The 27,000-nt window shown below is 49.2% G+C and overlaps 1 protein-coding gene across 2 annotated transcripts; it reads left to right on the top strand.

The window, feature by feature from the left end:
• Positions 1–84: 84 nt before the first annotated feature.
• Positions 85–24,287, top strand: SLC9A6 (solute carrier family 9 member A6). Of its 2 annotated transcripts, none has more exons than XM_065077591.1 (16): positions 85–393; positions 6,613–6,812; positions 7,181–7,258; positions 7,922–7,998; positions 8,918–9,030; positions 11,351–11,456; positions 15,374–15,520; positions 15,715–15,815; positions 16,035–16,123; positions 16,341–16,454; positions 18,063–18,174; positions 18,485–18,638; positions 19,170–19,200; positions 20,433–20,512; positions 21,139–21,244; positions 22,256–24,287. In XM_065077591.1, exons 1-16 carry the CDS (start codon positions 138–140, stop codon positions 22,529–22,531), a joined length of 2,040 nt encoding a protein of 679 aa, XP_064933663.1. In that variant the 5' UTR covers positions 85–137; the 3' UTR covers positions 22,532–24,287. The 2 variants fall into 2 exon arrangements, with proteins under 2 accessions (XP_064933663.1, XP_005500622.2); XM_005500565.3 differs by having other exon boundaries at positions 86–393; positions 15,374–15,515; positions 15,710–15,815.
• Positions 24,288–27,000: the final 2,713 nt, after the last annotated feature.

Genomic DNA, 27,000 nt, shown 5'->3' with positions numbered 1-27,000 from the left:
AGGCTCCCAGCCCGGCGGCGCCGCTCTCCCGCCCCAGCCCCGTCCCTATCCGGGCTCCCGGCAGCGCTGTCCCCGCCCCGCAGCGCCTGCGCCCAGCGCCGCTTCCTGGTGGTGGCGCCGGGGCCGGTACCGGGGCGATGGCGGGGCCGGTGCTGGCGGCGTTGGCCGGGCTGTGGGCGCGGGGGGCGGCGGGCGGGGAGGTGTTGGCGGCGCGTCCCGGGGCGCTGGAGGAGGAGATCGTGTCGGAGAAGGCGGCGGAGGAAAGCCACCGGCAGGACAGCCTCAACCTGCTCGTCTTCATCCTGCTGCTCACCCTCACCATCCTCACCATCTGGCTCTTCAAGCACCGCCGCGCCCGCTTCCTCCACGAAACCGGCCTGGCCATGATCTACGGTGAGGGGCGCGGGGACCCCCACGCACCCCCTTACCCCATCACCCACCTGCCCCGCTCCGTGGGAGACCCGTGTGGGGAGGGATGAGCCTTGCCCTGAGCACTGGGAGCCCCGTCCAAACCGGTCCCGGGGCTGTGCTGGGCCACCAGCAGCCCCACCGCTCCCTTCTTCCGTGCCCGGTGGCCCTGTGGTCAGGGGCTGCAGCAGGGCTCGTTTTGTGGGTGTCCCCATGGGTGTGGGGACTGGGGGAACACGCTGTACCCCCTTACAGAGGCTCCTCTCTCGCTGGCACAGCCGGGCTGCACGCCCGGTCCTGCCTTGCCCCATGCCGGGTGTTATCTGCGTGTCACTGGAGGGAAGGTTGGTTGTTCTCCAAACCCGAGATATCAAGGGCTCTTGAGGACAGTGTCACTCCAAAGTCTCCAGCAGCGAGGAGCTGGTTGGGTTTTCCCAGGTTGGTTTTCACCCAGCATGGGTGAGGCTGGTGGGGTCGGGGGCTGCCGTGTGCCAAGCGAGCTCAAAACCATGCCACCGAGCACCGGCAAGTCCTGCTCCCATGCTCCAGGGCTGAGACTGGGGACACTGGTCTGCATAGACAGGCTTTGTGCTGTCAGGACCCTTATGTCTCACATACTGAGGCCGGAGGTTGTGTCTCCACCCCATGTTTAGAGCACCTGAATTTCCAGAGGCTGGGAAGAGTGGAGAGGCCATATGGGGGGATGCTCCCACCCTTTGCCATGCTCAGGGACCCAGAGGACCAACAGCCTTATGTCCTGCTGCTCGGGGACAAGCTCCTACTTTTGGGGTTCCTCCTCTTGCTGTGACAGGACCTCTTGGTGAGATGCCCTGTGTGTGTTCCCACAAGAAGTGGAGTGAGACTGTTGAGTCAGGGGAACAGGTCCATAGCTGGTTGGATTTTAATGGTGTCCTGTGATTTAGTGAGGTGACATGGCACATGAAGTGGCCTGAACTATACTATGGAGGTGCCATACGTGGCTCTGCCTGAGTTATCTTGCATGACTTGGAGTTCAACCAAAGCAGGTCTGGGAGTTCTGCTGGGGGAGTGATTAACGCAGCCGTGGACAAATCTAGACAAGATTTGTGTAGTTTAGGATTAAAAGGTGTCTTCTGCTGTGGGTAGTGTCTCTTCTCTGTGCTGTCCTTGCTTGTGCTGATTGTGGGTGATGTGTGACCAAGCAGTGTGGCCGAGTCCCCCACCCAGCAGAAAGCTTTGCTTGGAAGGCTCTGACTTGAGCCATTCACTCCTGTTGGCTTTTGTGATCCCAAGCTTCAGTTAACTGGAAGTGTCCTTCCAAATGAAGGGGTGGAGACACCCGCGTCAGCCCAGAGGCACAAAATACTGCTCTGCCTTTTCGGATTCCTGCAAGCCACGGGGAGGTGCAGGCGTTGCTGGGTCGCTGGCCTGGCAGGGTGCACACCTCCCCGGGACGGGAGCTGTGCTGTGGGAGCTCATGCTTCCAGCACGGGAGGTTGTCCTTCTCCTGCCCTGGAGCTCGCCAGCACATGGACTTTCTATTCCTTTTGTGCTTTCCAACTCGATCTCAACCTTGTTCTTCTTCTCCTGGAGTTTTCTTCGTCTTGATGCTCCCTGACCCACCTGAGTACTCCCCTTGTTCTCAGAGGATGACCCGGGTCATTTTGGCCTCCTGCCAATCTGTAAAATGCATCTTTTGTGTCCGCTCTTTTGCTCTTAGGGAGTTGTTGGCAAAATCTGTAACATCACCCGTCTGGTCATGCAGAAAATCAGAGTTTTTCCCGCTGTCAAGGTGTTTGGCATTTGCTCCTCAGGTTGTGGGAGCTGCTGTAGGAAAAGGAATGTGTAGTTTCCCAAGGAGTGGTGAGATGCTGTTGTTTTACAGCGACAAAAGCTGCAGGGAGCAAAGCAGGTACCGCTTCTGCTTGGCTCTTGCCAGCCCCCTGCGATGCTTTCAGCCCTGGGGAAGTCTGCTGAAAATGTGGAAGGGCTGTGGCAGGCAGGCTACAAAACAGACCCTGAAATCTGGGCAAGACAAGCAATTTGTAAAAGCTTGTCTTTTTCTAATTAAAAAAACCCAACAACTAAGTCAGATAAATCTTTTGCATACATGTCTTCTTCCTGAAATACATCAGAGTTTCCTTGGTGTCTGTGTTTTTATTGTAAGTTATAAGCTCTCGCTCCAGGTGGATTTAGGTCTTACGAATCACGCTGTCAGCTCAGAGTTGATGTTCGAGAGCCAGATGCAGGCTGGAGTCATTTCATGGTGTTCAGTAGCCCCTAAACTTCATTTCAATGTTTCAAATTAGGTTCCCACACCCAAGGTATTCAACATATAGGACGATTAATTAAACCATCTTGTTTCGGTTCTTCTCAAGGTCTGATGGTGGATGTGGCAGGAGCTTCTCTAAAAGTTTAGTTTCCTTGTACTTGTTCCCACTTGGCCCCTGGATTGCGTATGTCTGAATTGCTTGTTGTCAGGATGTCTTCACTTGCCTACTACATTTTTCTTTCCTTTTGGTGTCCAGATTAATACTCGCCTGGGGATCTTGTGTGCTTCCATTGTTGTTAAGTGCTCGAATGGTAATATGTTAGTCTTCATTTAAAACCTTACCTCGGAAATGTTCAACAGCACCTAAAAAAAAAAGCCCATGGGCTTTTGTTCTTTTTAATGAAGTTGGGAGAAATGCAATGAGAATAATCTCTTGCACTTTGCATAAAATAACTCAATTAATTTACCGGCTTTGCCTTTAGCTTCTCTACTCCTTGCAGCTTTTGGCTGGCAGCTCCCTTGGTGTCGGGTTCCTTCTGCTCTGCTCCCTCCCAGGGCCCAGTTTTGTAAAACTTGGGGCTGCCAAAGCATGTCGATACTGGCATAGCTGCTCACAGGTTGCTGCTAGGATGGCCCTTCGAGTGCCAAGAGAGTCTGAACCATTTCCTACGAGAGTTTCAGAACCAGGAGGACCTACATGGTCCTCTGGACTTGGTCCAGGTAGCCTGAGCCCAGGACTGGGTGTTGGTGTCTGGGTGTCTGAAAAAACTTGCCGTCTGAGTCAGGTTTGTTCCAGATGCCTCCAGCGAGCATCGCGAGGTGAGAGGGGTTGATTTAGGGATCCAGTGTTTGGCGGGGGGGGCAGTGAGGGTGTCATCTCAATGTTGGCAGCGGAATTGGCTTTAAGCAGAGCAGCAGCACAGTTTGCCTGTCAGTGACTCCGATGGTGTCTCTGCGTCAGGGACATTGCTGGCAGGTGCCCGGAGCTCTGTGTGCAGGTGTTTGTTTGCACAGGGACATCTTTTCCAACCCTGGTCCAGAGAGCTCTGGGAGCGTGTTACAGGGTAGGATAAAAGGGCTGATTTTTGAAGCCCCAAGCACAGTGGCCTTGGCAGATATTGTAGGTTTATACGTCCCTTTTCCCTTATCTCATTCCTGACCAGAGTGGGAATTTGGCTGCAGCCGGAGTGTGGGGCCAGGAACAGCTGCCTGGGTAAGTGAGACGGCGAGGACCAGCCGGGGGGTTATCAGATGTAGCGCTGCTTTGGGACCGGGATTAAGAGCGGAGAGGTGGGTGAGTCAGGATCCCTTCTGAATTAGCAGCAGTGATGTCTGTCTGTCCCTCCTGCAAGGCCACCCACCTCAAAGCACTGAGCCTGGGCATCTAAAGGGCTCGCTGGATGGGTTTCCAGCTGAGGAAAGCCATGCAGCTCCTGCTGCTGGAGGTTTCTGACCCCCACATGAAGCTCTAAAATAAACTTGTGTTGTTTTTTTTTTTTAAATAGTTTTTAAAAGCCAGCTCAGATCACTCTGGAGAGCTGCAGAGCGCGGTGTACCTGGTGCTGCCTGCTCCGCAGGAGTGGAGGAGCAGTTGTGAGGGTGGATGAGCTCTCCAGTCTGGCTCACCTCCCTTCCCTTGCATCTGAATTCTCACTGTAACTGTTTAAAGCTGCTTAACAGAATCATTTTGGTTGGAAGAGACCCTTAAGATCACTGAGTCCAACCATAACCTAACTCTGGCACTAAACCATGACCCTAAGAATCTCATCTGTGTGTTTTTTAAACCCCTCCAGGGATGGTGACTCCACCACTGCCCTGGGCAGACGTAAACGACTCTCTGAAGCTCACTGTATCCCAGGGAAGAGTTTGGTTGTCTCCTATGGTGCCTCAGGGGTCATCCTCTTTGGGGTGAAAGGGGACCTGGGTGTTTCGTCCCAGTGCTGTGGTGCCACACATCCCCCGCCACATACTTGTGATGTTGCATCTCAGTGTTCTTGACATTCTTGTCTTCGTTTCCATACTTGTATTTCCAGAGCACTGGAAGATCACAGGAGCTAGGAGGCTAGCAGAAGAGTGAGCCAAAGGATTCCTCTTTGGTGTCCTCAGTTGTTAGTGATGCTGGTGTGAAAGCAGCTCAGATGCTCTGCACAGTGTGGCATTCCCTGAAGCACCTTACTGGAGCTGAGTGTGCCTGGTTGTGCACTGAGAGAGCTTTTCTGTTACTGTCAGGGCAATTCTGCATCAGTGGTGCAGTGCAGAATAGAGCCCCAAGAAGATGGTGAGCCCAGTTGTCCGTGCAGGGCTTAAAACCATCAGTAGCTTTGTGAGAGCAGCTCAGCTGCACTGCAGAAAGTGCCACATTTGACCAGGGGCTGGGTTTTGGGCGCTGCTCCAGGGTCTGTCAGCCTGGTCCCTGAGATGGGACATCAGCGGCGCTGGTGTGATGAGTTAGCAGCAGTGAGGCTCTGCAGCACGTTCTTCTGCCTCTGCTCATGGCCTGGCTGTGTGCTTGGGTGACCCTGCTCGGCGTGACATCCCCTGGGATGGGAGGTGGGGGCTTTTCTTCAGAATGAGCAAATCTCATCCTGGAAAGCAGCTGGCAAAGGAAGAGAAGGCAAAAAGCGGGCAGCAGATCGGGAGCTCGCTGGATGTGCTGGGACCCCGTGGTCTCCTGCCCAGGCTCTGCTGCCGTGAGATGGCAGTGGGGGAAGAGTTTGGTGTTCCCTTCGGTCAGGGTTGTGCCCTGCCTGTAGGAAAGCTCAGAGCAAGATCTTAATTAAGGCAACAGCAAAGAAGTGGTAGTGTCCTGGGAGACAAATGGAGAAGCCTTCCAAGTGTTGCGGTCTCCGTTTTAGTTCCCACGTGTCTGAAAGCTTTTCATGAATGTGTGGTTCAGAGATGGGTTTAAGATTCCAGATTTCTGTGGTGGCTCAGTGCTGCCTTAATCAAGCAGTTTCCAAACCCTTTTGTGCTGAAGGCTATGTGGAAAGCTGTTTTGTGGGACACCCCTCCTCCCCAGCCTGCAGATGTCGAAAAGCTCTGCCCGGAGAGTGCTTGGCACAGCGTGCGGGTGAGCAGGAGCCGGAGCAGCCTGCGCCGTGTGAATGCCGTTAATCTGGGTGCGAGACCTCGGAGCGCAGCTCGACAGCTGTGTTGCAAACGAAAAGTGGCGTATAAACTGCTGACTCGCAAATTAACCCCACGATACTCCGGTGCAGGAGCGGAGCCGGAGGCAGCGCTGGCTCCCAGGGCTGCCCTGGGGCTGCTGCTCCTGATGCAGAGCTGGAGCTTGCAGGGGGTGAGGGGCAGACTCGGGTGGTCGGCCTGCGTTGGGAAACTTCCACGGTTGTTTATAAAATGAGGATCACTGCTGTGCACTGCCAAGGTTCCCAGGTGTGGGAAAAGGCTGTGTGGTGCTGCAGCATCTTAGGAAGGATGCTTGCTGTCCTCAGAGTGTTGGTGATGGTTGCTTGGTCCCTTTTTTAATCCCTTACATTAAACCCTTTGTTTTCGTATTTCTGTAGTGGCAAAATGTGATGCTGTCAGGTTTCCAGGTGTAACTTACATAGTTCAGGCACGTGAGCAGCGCCTTGCCCAGGTCCCCAGCTGTGTGCCACCAATGCCAGCGTGCTCACCATCAGAAAACCAGTGTGCCCTCGATGCTGGCCGTTTGCTGCACTAAGGTGAGGGTCTGACTGATGGCTGAGTAATTAAAAACCTTCAGGACAAGTCCATGCCTGGTGTTAGAAAGTCAGCATGAGCACAGAGCGTTTCCATGGCTCATGAGAGGATGAGGATGTTTTAATATCACATGGGCAGTTATTTGGATGGCGGTTGTGCTCAGCAGCTGAGCAGAGGGTCGGGATGCTGGAGTGCCTGATGCCACATCCGTGCTCAAAGAGGTTGTCCCGGGAGTTTGCTGTGGCTCATCTCACCGACGTGTCTCTCCCCAGGGGTCCTGGTTGGCGTGGTCCTGCGCTACGGCATCCACGTCCCCAGCGATGTCAACAACGTGACCATGAGCTGCCAAGTGCAGACCAGCCCTGCCACGCTGCTGGTGAACGTCAGCGGGAAGTACTACGAGTACACCCTGAAGGGGGAAATCAGCGCCCAGGAGCTCAATAACGTCCAGGATAATGAGATGCTGAGAAAGGTAAAGGGGTTGGTGACTAGAGAGGCAAGTGATGCTCCCCACTCCTTCCGTGGGGACGAGTCCTGTATCTGCTGCATTATGTGATTTTGATTCTTAACTTGGGTCAGACCATAATCAGTTATAATTTTCAAGTTGAACACAACGTAATGAAACTCTGGTTTCAGCTGAACTTAATTTGAGCTGTGTAGACTCTGGGTTGTGTCTCCAAAAGATCCCAGGCACATCCCATTGTTCACCCGACAGCATTTCATCTGGCCAGGATACAGGGTTTTCTCCTTATATTTTATATAACATTCTTCTTTGTGTTTTGCCTTGCAAGGTCTCAACAAACCATTTTACCATTGTGTTGTTTTTTTTTTCCTTAACAGGTGACTTTTGATCCTGAAGTATTTTTCAACATTTTGCTTCCTCCAATTATATTTTATGCAGGCTACAGCTTGAAAAGGGTACGTGCCTTTACAGCACCTACGTTTTTAGTTCCTCTGCCTGCAGAGCATTTTTAATACTTGAGAGTGCTTTAATGCTTGCTCAGCAGGCCAGGGCGGCGGAGCTGGATACGCTTTTCCTCAGTACATGTGGGATTGTAGGAAACAGGGCCAAGGGTGTCCCAGTCAGTCTTGTCCATCCCCCTGCCCCAGGAAGGGTCAGAGACTTCAGCCATTTCCAGCATGGTTTTGCACAGGGGTTTTTGAGGTCAGCTGGGCCATTCCAGGCATCCTTACTTTCCAAACACGTGGGAGGGTGGGAGGTTTTTAGAAAGCTGCAGCTCTCTGAAATGCTGATTTGGAAGGAGAGGGGAATGATCCTGCTTAGCTTGTGGGAGAAGGAAGGAGGAATGCTGCTGGGTTAGGACATCAGTTCCCAGGACCTTGTTAAATACACGGGTACAAGAAAAAGATATGTTCATGTATATTAATGCTGCATGAACATCAGTATACACCAGTGTGGTGGGCACTGTTCAGCCGTGCGTGTCCAGCTCGTGGTGTCTGAGCTAAGTTCCAATTCATGATGGACACTGTGTGGGTGCCTGTGCGGGCTTGAAAAAAATTGTTAGAAAAATATAATTCAGCATGTTTTTGTTTTTTTTTTGTTTTATCTCCTCCTCCTAGAGGCACTTCTTCAGAAACTTGGGGTCCATCCTAGCGTACGCCTTTCTCGGCACTGCAATTTCCTGCCTGGTGATCGGGTGAGTAGCTGGAGCCCGTCTGGTTCTTCTGCGGGGATTTAAGCCATGCTGGGAGCGCCCTGAGCCCGGAGCTGCAGCTGCTAATCCCAGCCCTGAAAGATCACACGGGCTCTCTGCACCTCTGCTTGGCAGCAGCAAATGATACCATTTACTGTCCAAACTTTTGCTGGGTGGACGGGGCGATTGCTGTCTAATTGCATAGTGCTTTCTCAGCATCCCATATAGAATATTTATGTACATGCCAGGGAAAGTTTCACACTTCTCTGAAGATTGTCTTGCAAAAACAGACAGTAGCTTGAAGTTATTAAAAGCACAGCTTTGACAAGCATGAGACACAGGAGGGGCAGGATCGTAAATTCATGTCCTGTCCTTACTTGCTGGAAGCAGGTGCCCAGTGAGCACAGATTATGTTTCAAATTATTTATCCCTCTGTACAGAGGGAGCGAGATGATTCGTGCTCTGAATAGCAGCACGCAGGCTGGCGTAGGGTGTTTTCCACTGGAGAGTCCGGTGGATTCAAGCAAATTCAGTATCCACATTATATGTTCCTCACTGAAAGTTTCAGCTGTTTCAAAGTCAGGCCATGATCATCCCACTGAAATGTGTTAAATGGGAGACACTGCAGAGTGACCACAAGAGCCCATGAGCCTGGCTGCCGCTTTTCTTTAGCTGTGTTGTGCTCGTGGAGGAGTTTTGGTCCTGGTTCCTCACCAGCACCGTGTTTGTGGTCTGCTGTGGTGGGTGCTTTGGTGTGTGTGGTCCTGGGCTTCACCAGGCACAGCTCACACGGTGCAGTTCTTCGGTGTTCCTGCGTTTGGTAACTTCAGGGGTTAATCTGGCAAATTCAGGGAAATTGAGCCCAGTTGAGTGTCGTTTTAATGCACTGCAGAGATGAGTAATTGCCTCTTCTAATCACCAGCTCTGTTGTGTATGGCTGCGTGGCGCTGATGAAAGTCACTGGGCAGCTCGGGGGAGACTTCTACTTCACTGACTGCCTCCTGTTTGGTGCCATCGTATCAGCTACTGACCCAGGTAAGTTAGATGGTTATTTTTTTTCCCTCATTTTACCTACGTTTTGATCTGTTTTGGGTTGTGGTGAAGGGGTGAAGAAGTTTCCTCCTGAATTTTGGAGTTTAATTTATTTGTGACATTCTTAGAGGTGAAGTTTGCCTTCATCCCTTTTTATTTCCTTCTGGTTACATGTAATATACCTTCCAAACCTCTGCTTTCCTGAATCCTCGTTTGCAATGAGGTTCTAGGCAGTTTCTCTCTCGACTTGGCTGGGCTTGGGGACAGGTCCACTGTGTCTCTGCCATCCTGTGCCAACCGGTGATGCAGAGCAAGACGTGTAATGTGGGGTTCAGCTGATAGTTTTAGTTAGTTTAGAGATTTTCTTCAGCTTCCGTTTGGGTGGGATTTCGAAAGGTACTAATCTAATTTAAAGTTTGTCTTACTGAGCAGTACTGAGGACAGTAGTGACATCTTGGTCTACTGATGCGTTTTATAAATCAAAACTATGAAAAACGTGCCTTATCCAATGGAATTTTACTTAGTTCACGATTGCTTCTACATGGTAGCTGTTTATTTGCATGTTCCAACTTCACCTAAAAACACAGGACCACAAAAAGACCTCTCTTTCCTCCTGCCCTTTGCTGAACAAGGCTTGAATTTCTTCTTTTGCAGCCTGGCTACTACGTTTGAGACCAGTGTGGTGGGGCTGGGGGACGGCAGCATCGCCCACCTCCCGATGTTACGGGAGCTTTGGCGGATCTTTTTAAATGCAGATATTGGTCAGTTTTGCTTGGAAGGGAGAGATTACACACCTGGATAAGCCAAATCCTCTGCCCTTTTGAAACAAGTGCCAGGTGCTGTTGTTTCCAGATGAACTGGGACTTTTACCTGCTCATCTTAACAACGAGTGATTTCTGTTTTTAAAGGCAAAATGAGGAGCATTGTGTGTATATGCATATATGCAAGAATAACGCTGCAGAACATAACCTGCAGCATAACATGGCAATAGCCACATCTGTCTGCCAGGTGGAGATGCAAGATGTGTGTTTCCCATGTGTTTTTACTAACTTATTTTTTTGTGTTTCCCTAAGATTTGCTAGGTAGTGGTGTGGTTATTACTGCTGACATTCTTATTAAAAAAAAACCCAAACCCTTATTTTGCAGCTTTTCTGAGTGTATCTTGGGTGCGTGTGTGTTCAGGCCACAGGTTCCTTTAGTGGGGAATTGTTCCCATGTGGCTGTGAGGTTGAGCAACCTCCCTGTAATTTGCTAGGGTGTCGACATTGAGATGGGGAACATATTTGCAAAGCGGGGAGCACCTCAGAGATGTGATGATGGTGTGGTGGATCTGGTGGCAGGTGGGCAGAGGATGTAAATGGAAGTGATGCTTAAAAACACTGCGGATGAGCCGTTGGCATCGCATCCCTTCTTCAGGCTTTGAAATAGGAACAAGAAGATTTCACAGGTGAAAATGGAGCGTTTCCCTGTGCGTAAATGGATTAAACCCCCATCAGTGTGTACAGATGGGTCCTTGAATGCTGTTTTACAGGACTTGCAGGGTTGATTGGAATGAGCTCAGCGCTCCGCAGCAGCTTGAGCTGTGCATGATGCACCATGTGTTACATCTTGCTTGCTTTAGATGTTGTGATGTTTTTGCAAGGCTGATAGGCAAAACCTGCTGCGTTTTTATTATTAATATCTTCTTGGACCCTCTGGATCGTGGAAGGGCTTGAGAGGACTCTGATCTCCGCCCTGTGGCTGTAAATCACAAGGAACCCCCAGCTGGGGTTCGAGCCAGTGCCTGGCTTTCTCCAGTTAGGTCTGAAACGTTAGCACATCTGTGCTGGCATTTCCAGTGTGTCAACCTGTGTTGAATACGAGTGTTTCTCCTGGAGTATCAGGGATGGGAGGAAAAGACAGCCATTGTCTTGGATGAGGCTGCATCCTCCTGAACTTCTGCAGGTGGAGGAAGGCTCTTCCTGATGCTCCAAGCTAACAGCATCCCAAAAGCTTGTGTCAGCGTGGTACTTGTGGTCCAGCCCACGAGCTCAGACCCTCAGGAAGCTCAGAGCAAAGTTTGCTCATCATTCAATAGAGCTAAAGCCCAGGAGAAGTTTTCAGAAAAGGAGGAGGAGGCAAATGATAAAGTAAATTCAAATCTCAAAGGGCAGAAGGAAGAGTTTCAAAGGGATCACGGGGGGCGGCTGGCACCGTCACTGGCTGCTGCTGTCAGTGGCACTGACATGCAGGAAGGCAGCTTTCTAAAAAGGGGCATTTTGTCTTTGATTACACCAAAATAACAGCACCTTTTTGAATGTCTCTCTATTTTTCTATTTGTCAGTGACTGTTCTTGCCATATTCCATGAACTCCAGGTTGATGTTGAGCTGTATGCCCTTCTCTTTGGCGAAAGCGTCCTCAATGATGCCGTTGCCATAGTGCTGTCTTCGTAAGTGTGTTCTGTTTTTATTTTTGACTGTTATGTATGTTACATGTCAGGTGTTGGGGGGCACCACCTGGCCTTGCTTCTGTAAAATAGGAGCATTGATGTTTGCAAGCGCAGATTTACATATTAAGTGTCATGAAAAGCTGTAGTGACCTTCTGATGCATCTCCTCATTGCAAACCGCAGCCTGGGACTGTGGGTTGTCCCTACAGCTTTCTCCTGCATGATGGATGGTTTTGTTTTGCTTTTATGGCCGGCTGACCCAGCCAGAAGGAGGTTTTTTGTGTTGCTCTGAGATGGGAAAAGCACCATGTCTGCTTCTCAGCCACAGGGTTCCACTGCAATCCCTTGCTGATGGCTTTGCTCTTACCTGCCTTCCCATCCACAAACAGCTGCTATTGTTTAGGTGGAAATAGTTGGTAAAGCAGCTGTTTCCTTTCTCTCCACACTTTCTGTGCATCAAGATGGTATTTCTTACAGCTGGAGTTAATACCCTGGATTGAACACATGGGAAACTTGCTGGCTTTCTAAAAAATGTTTTATATTCTTGAATATTTTATGTCCTCTGCATCTAGGACATATTTTATCTGCGTTTTCACTGTGTTGTCATCACGGGAATTTGTTTGGCAATATATAATATCTACAATGGTGACAGGTTAACATATAGCTAAGACTAATGCAGAAAATATTTCTGGAATACTTGTCACTCCAGCGTGCTGGTTGTGTGGGTTTTACTAAGGTGGAGGCAGCAAGTAGTATATTGTGAGCTGTCTGTCTGCCTGCATGAGTTGTATTTACCAAACTGAATGTTTCTGTTGAGGTTTCTGGAACTGTTTGTGTTGCTCGCTCTGGCTTTTATGCTGTATTTGTCACTGCTGGCACGAGAACAAATGCTGCACATCCAGGCTGGGTTTAAGAAATGATCCAGAGTGAGGAAGGGATGGGATGGAATGGGATCTTCCAGCCTGTGCTGAGAGGTTCTGTGTGGGAGTGGGTGGGTCCAGCATCAGAGTAATGAAATTTGTGTTGAATCTCCTCACACATGGGTGACTATACCGTTCACAGTGATTTGCCTCATGTGCTGTTTCAGTATCAGCTTTGTAGCTCTGATTTCCTGCCTTCCTCTTTTCTCAGGCTGAGTTTTACCCACCCTCTGCCCTGAAGTAGGATAATTTGCACCAAAACAGCAGCCCCGAGCTGCAGGCAGCAGTTATTTTGCCGCAAGGCTTTTGTGCATGCCAGCCCAGCAGCACGCTGACTTCTCAAGGGCTTCTCAGCAGTTAACCCAAACCAGTTTTAAAGCTTGTTGTGGACTTTGCCCTCACGGTCACTGTCAGCAGCATCAGGCAGCCCCGGTCGGCACGGCGGGTATTGCTCAATGCAGGTGTCTCAAGGGCAACCTCAAGTCACCTGGACACAAGACATCTTGGGTGCAAGGAGGAGGTGAAGGCCTCCTGCTCCAGGGACGAGAGCTCCTCCAAGAGCAGCCCAGAGATCTTACTTATGGTTCCCCTTTTTAAATTTAGTTTGGTGTTTGCCTTTGTTACTGCAGAGGTGTAAGTGGGGGAACTGCGTGGGGCTGGTTCTGCTCCTGCAGTCAGAAGACCCGCTCCCCGATGTAGGAGATGCAGATGTGTTGGAAGATGGAGAATCAGGGGGTTTCTGGGCAGATGGGCTGTGTTGATGGAGGTGGGTCCCACCTCACCCCGGAGGTGAGGAGGGGCTCCAGTGCAGCCAGCTGAGTGTGCAGGTTTTGCAATTGCCCTGAGAAGAACCATCAGCTCCTTGCACATGGTGGGGTGAGCGCTGCGGGCACCGTCCCCGCTCCAGGGGAGGATGAGGAGCTGGGACTCCTCCGTGGTTCCTGCCAGGAGCTGGGTGCCCCTGAGGCTCCTCTCCTCCCTGCTTTCAGTCACAGAATCATAGAATGATTTTGGTTGGAAGAGACCCTCAAGATCATCAAGTCCAACTGTTAACCTAATACTGGCATGAAACCATGTCCCTAAGAACCTCATCTATGCATCTTTTAAACCCCTCCAGGGATGGTGACTCCAGCACTTCCCTGGGCAGCCTGTTCCAATGCCCGACAGCCCTTTCTGGAAAGAAATTTTTCCCAATATCCAATCTGAACCTTCCCTGGTGCAACTTGAGGCCATTTCCTCTCGTCCTATCACTTGTTACTTGGGAGAAGAGACCAACACCCTCCATGTTCCAACCTGCTTTCAGGCGGTTGCAGAGAGCAAGAAGGTCTCCCCTCAGCCTCCTTGAGGCTCCCCAAATCCCAGACCAATGTCCATCCCCCTGCCTGTGGAGCAGATCCGTGCCATTCTGTGCCTGTCTCGTGCTGGCCTGGCTGGGCTCAGGGCAGGGAACTGGTTGCAGGATGAAGGGGAATTGAACCCAGAACTGAAACCGGCGGTGGACAGTGAGGTACCAGGGCTGCGGTTTGGGAACATTTACCCAAATGGAGCCTGTACCTGCTTCTTCTGAAGGGAGGTTTCACGGGGGCTAAAGGCCCTGGGGAGCCCCATGGGCAGAGAGAGGGAAATAAACCACAGAAAGGGCAGCTGGTAATAATGTCTGATTAGTGATGCAAAAATCAAAACCACAAGGAAAACTGTAAGAGGTTAAAATGTTAAACCAACATCCAAAGAGTCAGGTATAAAGGGGAAACAAAACCAGTATGGGTTTAAAAAAACCCAAGCCTCCAAACCCCAGAATAAGAACACATTGGTGAATGGGAAGTAGAGGATGGGGCTGACGAAAGAAATTAAACCACAGGGAGAAATTTGCAGCTTGCAGTGTAAAAGGCGATGCCGAAAGATGAAATGTATTAAAAGCAGGGAAGTTTAGCAAGGGAAGTGACCCGTGATGTGTTGGAAAGGGGAGGACTGTCACTCGTGTTGCAGAAGAATGTTGGTGTGTAGTTAGGGGAGGAAGCTGTGGGATGTGTGCACAAGGCAGAAACTTTCCATTCCAGCATAACTCAGGAGGTTAAACAGCAACTATTTGAAGTTCACATCCAAGAGTTTTAACAGAGGGATTGCTAACTAGGACATTAATGTTTTTGGTAAGTTTACATGGAGTAAAGTTAATAAGTAGTTTATATTAAAATGGTGTTTAGGAGGTGGATAGGGAACCCCTGTATCTCAGGCTTTCTGAGTAAATCAGTGGAATGGCTGATGCAAGGCTTGGGAGTGAGGAGTGAGCAGATTCAGAGATGGGGTCAGTGTGGCAAAATGATTTACCACGTCATCCCAAAGATCTGCTAGAGTTTGATGGACAAAGATAACCAAAGATAACAGCATTGCTGTTGTGAACTGGGACCATGCCATTTGCCTTGCTACCCTGCGATACGTCACTTCAGAACTCACAGCAGTGCACATTCAACATAGTGCACGTTAAATGTGGTAAAAAGGCATAACTTACAGTTCTCCAGGGGATATTTCACGTCATGCCTCTGTGGAGTCCATGGAGAAATGTAGGCTTCCCACTGGAATGCTCTGTGGTCCAAGAGTGCCCGACTTTATAGAGAGCTGATGCCAAACCTCCAAAATACCATTGCAAAAGGTGAACTGTCACCTAGCACATGCATTTGCAGGAGATCATGCGGGAGAGGGCTTTTGGTCTGATGCTCTGATGTCCAGAAGGAGCAGATGCAAAGCTGTGCCGAGGAGCAGGACTGAGCTGCAGAAAGCTGGTGAGGGGCGCAGGGGACCCCAGACTCCCTGGGACAGGACAGGCACACTGCTGCTGTGACTGTGTGGGGGTTGCAGTGTGGCACTTGGGTTTTGTCTCCCTGATTTCTCTGTTTGCAGCAGTTGTAGCGCTTTGCAAGGCTCACGTAGCACTGTGGAGGTGCCTCCCCCTCCACACTAAGCATTGTTTTTTTCATGTCTGTGCATTTCCTCTCTCTTTCAGTTCAATTGTTGCGTACCAGCCAGCGGGTGACAATAGCCACACGTTTGATGTCACAGCGATGTTCAAGTCTATTGGGATCTTCCTGGGGATATTCAGTGGATCTTTTGCAATGGGAGCAGCTACTGGAGTTGTGACAGCTTTAATATCCTTTTTGTTGATTTTTTCCAAGTGCTTGCATAACAGCTTCTTTTTTTGTCTGCACCCAGACCTAGTGTTTAATGATTTTTTTTAGCCTAAATTAATGAAAGTCAATGTGATATCCTTTTTAAGGGCGAGCTATGTAGTGTTGCTCTTAGCCTACAGTTTCTCTCCAAATTGTTCTTAACCATCTGCAACGTCACCAAGTTCACCAAACTTCGGGAGTTCCCATTGCTGGAGACCGGCTTGTTCTTCCTGATGTCCTGGAGCACGTTCCTGCTGGCCGAGGCGTGTGGCTTTACAGGCAAGCTCCAGCACAGCCCTGTGTCTGGGATGGAGACCTGCAGGGGTGATGGGCCGGTTGTGTTTTCCTTCTCCCAGTATCCATTGCAGCCGGGGCTCTCCCTCTGCTTTCTGAATTTTAATTATTTTGGGGTTATTGCATTAAGTCTCCTACAGTGTTGGGGTGCGGCTCAGCTCCCTTTTCATGCCCAGGAGTCTAACGTGATGCTCTGCTCCCCAGGTGTGGTGGCCGTGCTCTTCTGCGGGATCACGCAGGCCCATTATACCTATAACAACTTATCTACAGAGTCCCAACACAGAACTAAGCAGGTGAGAGCTCCTCAGCCTCCTTCAGCCTGTCTGAATTTCAAATTCAATATTTTTTCCTTCCCTCTAGCCAGAATTAGGTGTATCTGTCTTTCTACAGATGGATTTTACTAGGGTTGCTTCTGCAGAAGTATTTATTGTGCGATGGGTGGGCTAACATGTTTTTCTTCTTGAATCTCAGTTATATCTAACTCGCTTTTAATTTGTTTTTCTCTTTCAGTTATTTGAGCTTCTGAATTTCTTGGCAGAAAACTTCATCTTCTCCTACATGGGACTTGCACTGTTCACCTTCCAGAACCACGTCTTTAACCCGACCTTTGTGGTGGGGGCTTTCGTATCCTTTGGAGCCCATTTTATAAAACAAGAAAAGAAAGGGAGAGGCGCTTCATTCCTAAGTTATGTTTTTCATTCAAATGTGTGGGGCTTTTTCCAGTAAGTCTAGCTTTATTTTTAAATGGAGATTTCTCCCATGTAGTGATGCCTTTGCTGGTTATTTTAGGAAGATGGAGATTATTTTCTCAGCTTTTCTGTTTGGTTGTTGATGGGGTTTTTATGTGTTGTTCTTCCTGCCTTGTCTCCTTTTGTGGGCATGTGAAGTGGCTGCTGCAGGGACTTGGCGTTCGATGCGAACACGGTGTTGAAGCACCCGGCTTCATCACACGCCAGCGTGGCACCAGGAGTGGCTTTGCAAACGGGAACTACCTTGTACAGCTGTTTATTTCCTCGTTTCTCTGCTATTCCATTCGATTGACCCTGAAAAAAAGCTTTTTTTTGGTCAAATAGCACAGTTAAAGCTACAGTAGATGCCTCTGAGTGATGTAACGAGAAAGGATTTCCCCTTCCGCAGGCTGGTGCTAAGGGAAACAATCTATCGGCCCTGGTGTGTCTAGAAAAGCAAAGACTTTGAAGGTATTTTTTTCATATCACAGGGAAACCAGTTCATATGTGCAGATTTTTTTGCACCCTGTGCACTGAAGCGGATTTATATGGTTAAATAAAACACTGTGGTCTTTGCTGTTGCTGGCACACGGGTTTGCATCAGGGTCTGCTGAATTCCTCCCGTGAGCTTTTGCAGGGTTGCAGTGGGGTAAAGGGAGCAAAGAGCAAGGAAATGCCATTTGGGTCATTTAGATTGAAATTTTGGGTTGTGCCTCTTTGGGAGGAACTTGGTGACTCGCTGATGAAATAGCTCATTCATGAGAGAGATCATGAAATACATCTCTTATGCAAATTTGTGATGTTCAGGAAAGAACATAAAAGCTGGAAGCATTTTCCATATTATTCAAGGCTGCGCTGAATACTGGCTCCAAGATTATTTTTGCCATCTGGGTGCTGATATTAAAAGACACAGCTTCAAAGATAAAAGCAATATGAAGGGCCTGGTGATTCTTGTATCTCGCAGGCTATGAAAACAGAAGGAGTATTAAGGTTTTCTTTTCCTTCTCAACTGCCACCACTTTCATTTTGCTGAATAATCTTTGGCAACGGGACTTGGCTCAGAGCTTCAAATTCAGTGGCGTGCTGGGGAACATCAGAGGGGTTGTAGTAGCTGTGATAACTTGAGCTTTGCAGAGGACAAGTAATTCTTGGGGTAGAAAACGAGCCTGGCAGGGGAGAGCATACAGTGGGAAATAGTGGGTTTTCTCTCCTCTCACTTGTCTAACCTGCCCTCTCAGAATTTCTTGTTTATTTGCGCTTGTCTCTGTGCGATATTCATGAATCACAGTATGTGCTTTGCTTCAGTGAGACGTTAGTGTGCTCTTCCCATGCTGCTGTAGCACTCAGAGCTGGGTGGTTGTTGTTATTATTATCATCATCATCTTTGCATCCATAGGACTGGTGTTTCTGAGGCTCCCCAACATTTCCGTCAGGCAGTGCGTGCAGAGGTGGGATGTGAGGGGAGGCATAGGAAGAGCAATTTCCTTAACATGTGCAAATACAGCTTGCTATCTTTCTAGGAAGAGCTGCCAATATTTACCCACTGTCATTTTTACTGAATTTGGGAAGAAGAAATAAGATCGGAACAAATTTACAGCATATGATGATGTTTGCTGGTACGTTATCGCATCCTTCCTTCTGACCATGTGGTCTGTCTGCGCTTCCTCATCCCTGAGCACCTGGAAGTATTCAAGGCCAGGCTGTATGGGGCTCTGAGCAACCTGATCTGGGTGAAGATGTCCCTGCTCATGGCAGGGGTGGGACTGGATGAGCTTTGAAGGTCCCTTTCAGCCCGAAATATTCTATGATTCTGTGCCCCATCTGAGGGACAGGACCGCATGTGGGGCAGTGTGATGTCCATCCTGGGTGGGGGCAGCCACCTGTGCTGGGGGGTAATGCAGCATCTCCACTGTCCCTTTCCCGTAGGGCTGCGAGGAGCCATGGCGTTTGCCTTGGCCATCCGTGACACGGCCACCTACGCCCGGCAGATGATGTTCAGCACGACGCTCCTCATCGTCTTCTTTACAGTGTGGGTTTTTGGCGGGGGCACCACGGCCATGCTGTCCTGCCTGAATATCCGGTGAGCGTGGCACGAGTGGGCACAGCACGTTCTCTGCCTTGTTCTGCTCTTACAGTAAGGTGCTTGGTATTAAGAGACAAGAGGAGATCATGTACTTCTTCTCCAGATCGCAGCGCCCTTGGTGAAGGGTTTAGAGGGGAGGCTGTATGAGGAGTGGCTAAAGTCACTCGGTTTGTTCAGCGTGGAGAAGAGGAGACTGAGGGGAGACATTGTGTCTACACCTTCCTCACAAGGGGAACAGAAGGGACAGGAGCTCATCTGTTCTCTCTGGTGACCAATGATAGAACCCGAGGGAATGGCAGGAAGATGTGCCAGGGGAGGTTTAGGTTGGATATTAGGAAAAGGTTCTTCGCCCAGAGGGTGCTGGAGCACTGGAACAGGCTCCACAGGGACGTGTCATGGTCCCAAGCCTGACAGTGTTCAGGAAGCGATTGCACCACGTCCTCAGACACGTGGTGTGAATTTTGAGGTTGTCCTATGCAGGACATTGCATTGCTTGTGCTAACCCTGTGCTTGTGTTCTCCTTTGCAGAGTTGGTGTGGATGCGGATCAGGAGAATGTGGTGAGTTCAGCAGCCTCTACAGAGGAATTTGCATTTGTCTGTGCCGGGGTTACGTCGAGACCCTGTGAATGCCCCTCTGTGCTCTGCTCCCTTCCAGCTGTAGGAGGGTTTTTAGCTCCTCTGGTGAATGAGTTTGCAGTCAGTGGGAGTCGTGGCTTTTCTGTGCCCTCTGTGGCTGTCATGAGGCTTGCTTTTATTCGGTTTGAAAGAAGGGCATAAAAGTAATGCTGGACTGTTTAGTCAGTCCACATTACTGCTGCGATAGAGTCCATCTCTCCCTTGCTGGATCTGAAATAGATACCAAAATGTGCATGACATGGAGGCTTTCTGCATCTTCCCACCATCCAGAGAAGTACAAAAATGCCATTTACTGGCCTATATTGTGTAGCATCTTCCTTCCCACTTTTTCCCGTTGGTACCCTCAACCTTTCTTTTGCCCCCGGTTTCCTTTGGGTTGTTATGTGGCAGCCCAGGAACCACCAGCTGTGCTGAGATAAATGCTGGAGCCCTGCGGTGCTGGGGGTTTTCCTGCCTGGGAGCCCTGAGCTGTGCCACTTGTGTGTCTGCCTCGGTTGTGCTGTTGCTGCAGCTTGGATTGATTTCAGGATGGGTTCTGCACCTTGGAGGTTCATTTTATTCAGAACTATTTACTGGCATGTTCACCCTCTGGAGAGAAAGTGTCAAATGCTAAAGGCAGCCCAGAGCCATACGTCTGAAAGGCAAATTTCTTTGAAATATGTATTTGTATTCATAGTTCCCTCCAAACAGTTTTATGTTTTTTCTCTGACAAAAAGGAAGCGAGACGTCCCCTAACACGTGATTATTTGCACACAAAAATCTCAGGCGAGACTTGATGGAGGTTGGACCTGTCAGCCACTATTAAATGTGATGTCTAGATGCAGCCACTGGCTCTGAGGCACTTTAAACCTTGGGGCCAGAAACTCGAAGGCTGTAGCAGAAAAATGGTCACTCTGTGCTTTGGTACCACCTCCCTAAGGCTGTTGTATGCCGCTAAATGCAGAGCGTGGTGCTGGCAGCACCTTCAGCCTGCCGTGGTGTGAATGTCCTTACACTCAGTGCAACCCAAAGGTTTCTTCTGAAGAGGCCGTGGGAAGGTTTCTTTCTTCCTCCAACCCTGTGGGGGTAACCAGGTGCCCCAGTGGGCACTCATGGCCCTGATGAAGGTCTCGGCATGTTGTTCTGCTGCTGTTTAACGTTTTGCTCTCCCGCAGGGCGTCCCAGAGAGCGAGAGGAGGAGTACGAAGGCAGAAAGCGCCTGGCTCTTCCGCATGTGGTACAACTTCGATCACAAGTATCCTTGGCTGGTGGTCAGATTGTGCTGGGCCAAACCCCGCCTGCCCGAGCAGCTCTGTTGCCTCAGACCATGGCTTGCTCCCTGCTTAGCAGAGGAGCCAGTGTTTGCTTTCCACCACACTGCTGATTTTTGATTTTCACCTCCCCGTGGCTGTGGCTGCGAGAAATGGCCATTCCCACCCACTGTTAACTGGGCATACAGCGGCAGCTGAGTTCAAAGCTGAGCTCTCCAAGGCTGGAAGCCCGGAGGGTCCTCAGTCCCGGTGGCAGGTGGGCAGAAAGGACAGAGCATCTTCTCATTTGTAGCCCACTTGCAAGACCTGTGCCCCTCCTGCCTTGCAAATGCTTTGCCGTGAATTAGTGGTGGAGCAGTTTGCTGGGAGAGGCACAGGGTGACGGGACAGGTGATGCTGCTGAGTCTTTTCTTAGCTGGACCAAGTCCTGCTCCGCTCATGTCCCGCTGTATTTTGGTGAATTGAAATTGCTCATCCCTATAATATTTTGAATTTCTATCCTTCCCTTGATTTCCTCAAGACACAGAGTTACTCACCGCTGCCTCTGCATCCCGCCCCTCGAATTACTGACATGGCCCTGTTCCTCTTTCTTCCTTAACCCTCTCCGTAGCTATCTGAAACCTCTGCTGACGCACAGTGGTCCTCCTCTGACCACCACGCTCCCGGGGTGCTGTGGGCCCATTGCCCGCTGCCTGACGAGCCCTCAGGCATACGAAGTGAGTCCATTGGTGTCTTTTCTGTCACAGTGTTGCTGGAGTTTGACCTGTTTGCATTTCTGTGTAGCTTTTGGATGCTGCTCTGCAGCATTGAGCTGTGAGCCTGTGGGGAGATCAGGTAGTGGGGCTGATGGGGGAGCTAATTCCCATGACCGTTTTGGTTTTCCAGCTGACTGTTTGGTCATGAAGGGATTTGTGCTGTATTTGTGGTGGCTCCTCAGTGACTGGCTCAATGAAGCTGTCATGTCTTTCATTCCCCAAACCCTGCTGGGAGGACACCATTTCCCTGTCCCATGCTTCTTTCCAGCCTTGCAGCTGAACCATTTCTGCAGCCCCTTCAGCTGCATCCCTCACAGCCAAAAAGGATGTCAACATCGGTGGGACTTGATGATCTTGAGGGTCTCTTCCAACCAAAATGATTCTGTTGTTCTATAGGAAATGGCCTCGAGTTGTGCCAGGGAGGTTTAGATTGGATGTTAGGAAAAAATTCTTCATGGAAAGGGATGTCAGGCATTGGAACAGGCTGCCCAGGGAAGTGACTGAGTCACCATCCCTGGAGATGTTTAAAAGATGCGTAGATGTGTTTTTTAGGGATATGGTTTAGTGCAGAGTTAGGTTATGTTTGGACTTGATGATCTTGAGGATCTCTTCCAACCAGAATGATTCTCAGCATTAAGTTCCCTGCACAAAACAAAGATGGCTCTGGTGGGTCAGCGATGTGATTCCTGTGGTCGTGGGTATTTTGGTCCTGTTAAAGCTACTCAAAATTGCATTCCCCACATATCTGGTTGTGGCATCAGAAAGAAGAGCTGAAAGAGCCTTTTCAGGCAGAGGAGTTAGTGCATCGTGCAAGCCTCCTGGGCTCAGAGGTGTGTGTGGCACACGTGGTTATGGTCACGGTGCAGGAGAGTCTGCGATACTGTGCTGCGATCTGTTCACCGCCTCTGTGTGATTGCAGACATAGCTATTCAGACGGAGTTAAACAACATTTTCCTCCTGCTTGTTGCCCAGAATCAAGAGCAGCTGAAGGACGATGACTCTGACCTCATTTTGAACGACGGGGACATCAGTCTAACCTATGGGGATTCCACCGTCAACACCGACTCGGTGGCATCCAGCGGCACGTCGCGGCGGTTCGTGGGAAACAGCTCTGAAGATGCGCTCGATCGGGAGCTGGCTTTTGGGGACCATGAACTCGTAATCCGGGGAACGCGCCTGGTCCTTCCCATGGACGATTCGGAGCCACCGTCAAATGTCCTGGATAACGCAAGACATGGCCCAGCATAAGGTTGCTCGGTTTAATTGACAGTAATATTTGCATATATGATCAAGAAATATGTACTACCTAAAGTCTAATGCATGTCTCAAAAATGTCTAAGCTGTATAAATATTATTTATATGGTGTCAGAAGAATATAAATATTCTTTGCCAAGCACTTGTAAAGAACAAGCTGCAAATTTAAGTTAAAAACTGTGTTGACTGCACTGTGTAGGTTGGAACTGTTTTAGCGTAAAAGTCTTTTGCACACAGTGAGCTTCTTTAATGTGTGATTTGACAACGGGTTTAGTTCCCCGTGGGGTAAGTAAAGGAGCTGCCTCCCTGTTCATCTTTTGAACCTGGGAGAGGAGGGCAGGGAGGTGCTGGCAAGCAGTGGAAGTCGCTTTCTAGTCAGATGATGATTGTTGGTTTTTTTCTTTTTTATCCTTTTTTTTTTTTGGTCTTTGATCTCTGGATAGTCACGTTTGAAATATCAGTGAAAAATCTGCCCTCAGACCCTCTTGCCAGGCAGCGGCCGGTGATAAAACTTGTTTGCTTTGTGGTAACCTGAGCTGGGATCTGGAGATTTTCCACTTTTTAGTGACCCTCTGCCCAAGCCCAGCTTTAGTGGGGTAATGGCAGGTGCCGGCCAGAGCTGGTGGCAGGGACTGCGGGTGTCTGGCTGCTCGGATGTGAGCAGGAGGGATGCTTTGTGTCCGTAGTCACGTTTAGAAGGAAGCGATCCCACAGAAGCTACACCAGGCATGCACAGATTTTAGGGCCGAGTCCATCTTTCGGCTGTGGCCCAAGCAGCTTTCTAGAACCAGCTGTCAGATCCTCAATGGGCGACTAAGTTTCACGTCTGGCAAGTGACCGTGTCTTTGTGCGAGTGAATCTCTTCTGAGATGTGCAGAGCTCCCGCCGTCGCATCGGGGGCTGCCGGGCCCGCCTGACCAGGCGCACAAGCTTTATGGTGACAGACTGACACGGTACCTGCCGACCTCTGCGGAGGTGTTGGCAGCCGATGGTACTGAAGGGGAGTTGTCCGTCCGTCCTCCTGTATAGTCAAAAACCATTGCACTTTGTTTAATAACTCCTTAGCATGCTGTGTGTCTGTAATCCCCACCCCATCTCTCTCATGTCTTTTACCATTTAATGAGAAACGTTTGTGAGTTGATTTGTTTGTTTGTTTGTTTTAATTTTTATTTTTCTTTTCCGAGGAAGAGCACAGAACAACTTGCGATTTCACGCTAGTGTTAAAGGATTTACTCTGTAGTGTGGGAATGGCTTAAGGTGCAGTGAAGTTGTTAACCCTGACATCCTTCTTTTTCTCCTGGAAAAGGGGAATCACAGAAATTTACTGTATGTAGTTTAATTGTCTATTTTAGCTGCAGTTTTGCTGTACAAACCTTTCAGGGTTACCAGTGCACTACAGGCCCATTCTGGAGTTAAACCCCTCCAAAGGGCTTAAACAGGAGTGTTTAAAAAGAGAATATATGAAAAAGAGCCAGGTGAGTCTGAGCACTCACAGCTCCCATTAGCTTTCCTTGGAACAAACTGCATCCGACCTTGAGACCTCAGAGCAGTTTCCCCAAAGCTGTTTTGCTCAGCACCACCTGACAGCTGGAGGAGATGGGAAATACTGAAATTTTGAGTCTATATGTATAGTTGAGAAAATTAAACTTTTTTTTTTTTTTCTTTTTTCATTTTCTCAGGTCTAAGTAACATTGCCTTAAATTTACGGATGTGAAACAAATTATTTTGGCAGTTTATCCCCAAGAAAATGCTTTCTGAACAAAATGTGGAAGTGTTGCCATAGGACTCCCCTAGAAGGGGGGTAACGTTCTGTTTATTTTTACATAGGGCATCTTCGTTGCACCGGTAAATGGCACTCTCGCTGTTAACGTAGCTGTTGGATTAGCGCTAGCCTCTTTGTTTCCTGCTATGCAGGAATTCCATAAAGTGTGCGTTTTATATGATGTCTGTAACTTAACTTCATGTGTTTAAAAAAAAAAAAAAAAAGTTAAAAAAATAGGTACCTGTCAATTTTAGGTTTATTCCGTCACTTCTACATCCTGTTTTTTGTTTGGTTTTCCTTTTTAAAGAGGTATGATAACTAACTACCTCTTGTTTTTTCCTCTATAACCTGACTATGAATTCAATTTACAATGCTCACGTTGGTGCGGTCGGAGGTGCAGAATGGTTCTGCCCCCCCCGAGCCCTCGGTCCCATCAGCTGGTCCCATGCACTGGTGCAGCGTAGGGCAAATTCCTGTGAGGTGGCCAAAGCCAAACACCGTACCGTAGCCTCAGTAGCGTTCCTCTCTTTCTCTGACCCTTCAACGTCAATATTAATTTCTCCACTCTCTTTAAGCTTGCCAATACATAACCATCAGCCTCAGCTTTAGACACCAGTGACAGTTCAGTTAGTACATTAAAGAGAAAAAAAAAACGTTAACAAATGATGATTTTTTGGGTTACCTGTGAACTCTTACGATCCATACATAATATAACCAGGAATGCTTTCAATAGTCTTGGTGAATGAATGAATGAATCTAAGCTGAAATTCAGGAGTGATTTAATAAATGACTCAGATTCATCCTCAGCAGATTGTCTTTGTCCTGCTGCAGCAGAGAATACACGAGTGCCTGTTACCCAGACGCAGAGCCCTGATGGCTCGTGTGCTGCACATGAAGTTAAGGGTACCTGGGAGAATCAGGCCCCAAGACCTTTTGCCAAATAGATATGACAGCCCCGAGGAGGTGGTTTAAAACTCCCACAAAGATTCAGAGAAGGTGCCCATCTTCTGTAAATTGAATTTTCATGGTTTTTGCACATGAAAAAGCATTGCAGGATAACTTATGATTTGTACTAGTACTGTCAATTCGTGTGGTAACGGCATTAACTCCGTAGTCGTGGTGTTTGTGCAGCTGATCTGTGATAGCCGATGATCACTATTGGACCTTCTGTTTACACTGACTAAATCCTTTACTGTTGCGTTGTACTGTGAAAGAAGGATTATGGGCCTATAAAAGATTTCTTTTTTTTTTTTTTTCTGGAATTGTGTGTACCGTTTCATTGATTCACAAGGAAATAAATCTGTAGCAAAGTGACGATGTGCCGCTTGACCTTCTCAGACCAGTTTTGTTCACGGCCTTTAGCCAACAGGTGCAGGTGCTGAACCCCGAGGGCTGGGGGGCAGCCGTGCCGGGGGACACGCTCCTGCCTTTGTCCCCCGTCCTGAGACACAGCCTGGGGCCACCCTCCCAAGTAGGAACAGGCGCTGGGCAGTGGAGAGACGCTGATGTCTGCTGAAAACCGCCGCAGCTCCTGGGCTTCTCTGCAAGCAGCAAAACCCAGAGGCATCGCTACTGGATGTCTGCAAAAATCGAGCCTCCCAAGCTTTCGTGGGCTTTTATTTCTCGTGGTTTTGTTGAATTTGGGCTCCTGGCAGTGGCTCTGCTGTCCCAGTGATTCTGCCCTCTGTTTCCTGTCTGTACCCTTGTTTTGCTGCTATGGGCTGTTGGAGCAGCTGAAGAGGTTTGTTGATCAAATGCTTTATGTTCCTTCAATACAGAGGGCACCTCCAAAACTTCAGGAATCTGGTTTTGAAGGCTTTGATTCACAGAGGAGAACCTTCATCTTTTGAATGGGGAAGGGATGAGGCAGATCCCTGCATCCTCTGGGGAGGGGACTTGCACTGCAGGTAGGTGCGTAGAGCCACTGCTTGCTGAATAGCCTCCGTTTTATTAGTTCTGTTCAATTCAAGCTGATGAGATACAGCTTTCAGTCAAGCTATGGTACCACCTGGCCACGTGGGGATCAGTAAAGTGCTGGGAAATGGGCCAATGCTGGGTATCTACAGCCTAAACAACAACAACAACAAAATCACAGAACCGTTTTTAGAGGAATCCTGTATTCTCACACCCAAGGCACAGACAGTCCCATGCGCTTGGTTTTCCATCTCCATATCCTGTTGAGGAAGCGTTTGTATGAGGTTAAAAGTTAAAAAAGCAAGCTTTTGATTCTTACTGCTTTCTCATTGTGGCCTGCAAGAAGCTCTTGTCCTTGCTGGGTCCTCTAGATGGCAATATTGGGAAGGACAGTCATTGTCCATCACCGCCGTGTCCCTGCGGGTCCAGGCCTGCAGAGGCTGCCAGCCCACCCCTGCTCCAGGGACCCTCTCCATCTCCTGCCATGCTCACCAGTCCTGACACTCCATCCAGCTCAAGCTTTTATCTGCAGAAAGGAGAAGAGACCCTGTTGCAACACGGACTGGTCTTACACCCTGAGCCCCTTTGCAGAAGCAAAACACCCAGGAGTCTGGAGGCAGTTGAAGTGACCTTGTGCTCAGAGACTACATCTACCCTGCATCTTTCCACTTTAAAGCTTGTTGGCTTTTCTTTTTTCATTTTTTTTTTCCCTGTTAGGCTTTCAGGATCAGGAGTTTAAGGCTGGTGGTCACAAGCTGGTTGTAGGATCATTTTTAGCCCCTCAGAG

Source organism: Columba livia, chromosome 12 (genome assembly GCF_036013475.1).
Source record: "Columba livia isolate bColLiv1 breed racing homer chromosome 12, bColLiv1.pat.W.v2, whole genome shotgun sequence".
Lineage (NCBI taxonomy): Eukaryota > Metazoa > Chordata > Aves > Columbiformes > Columbidae > Columba > Columba livia.
The sequence above is the reverse complement of the archived record's forward strand: the minus strand, read 5'-3'. Positions and strand labels throughout refer to the sequence as shown.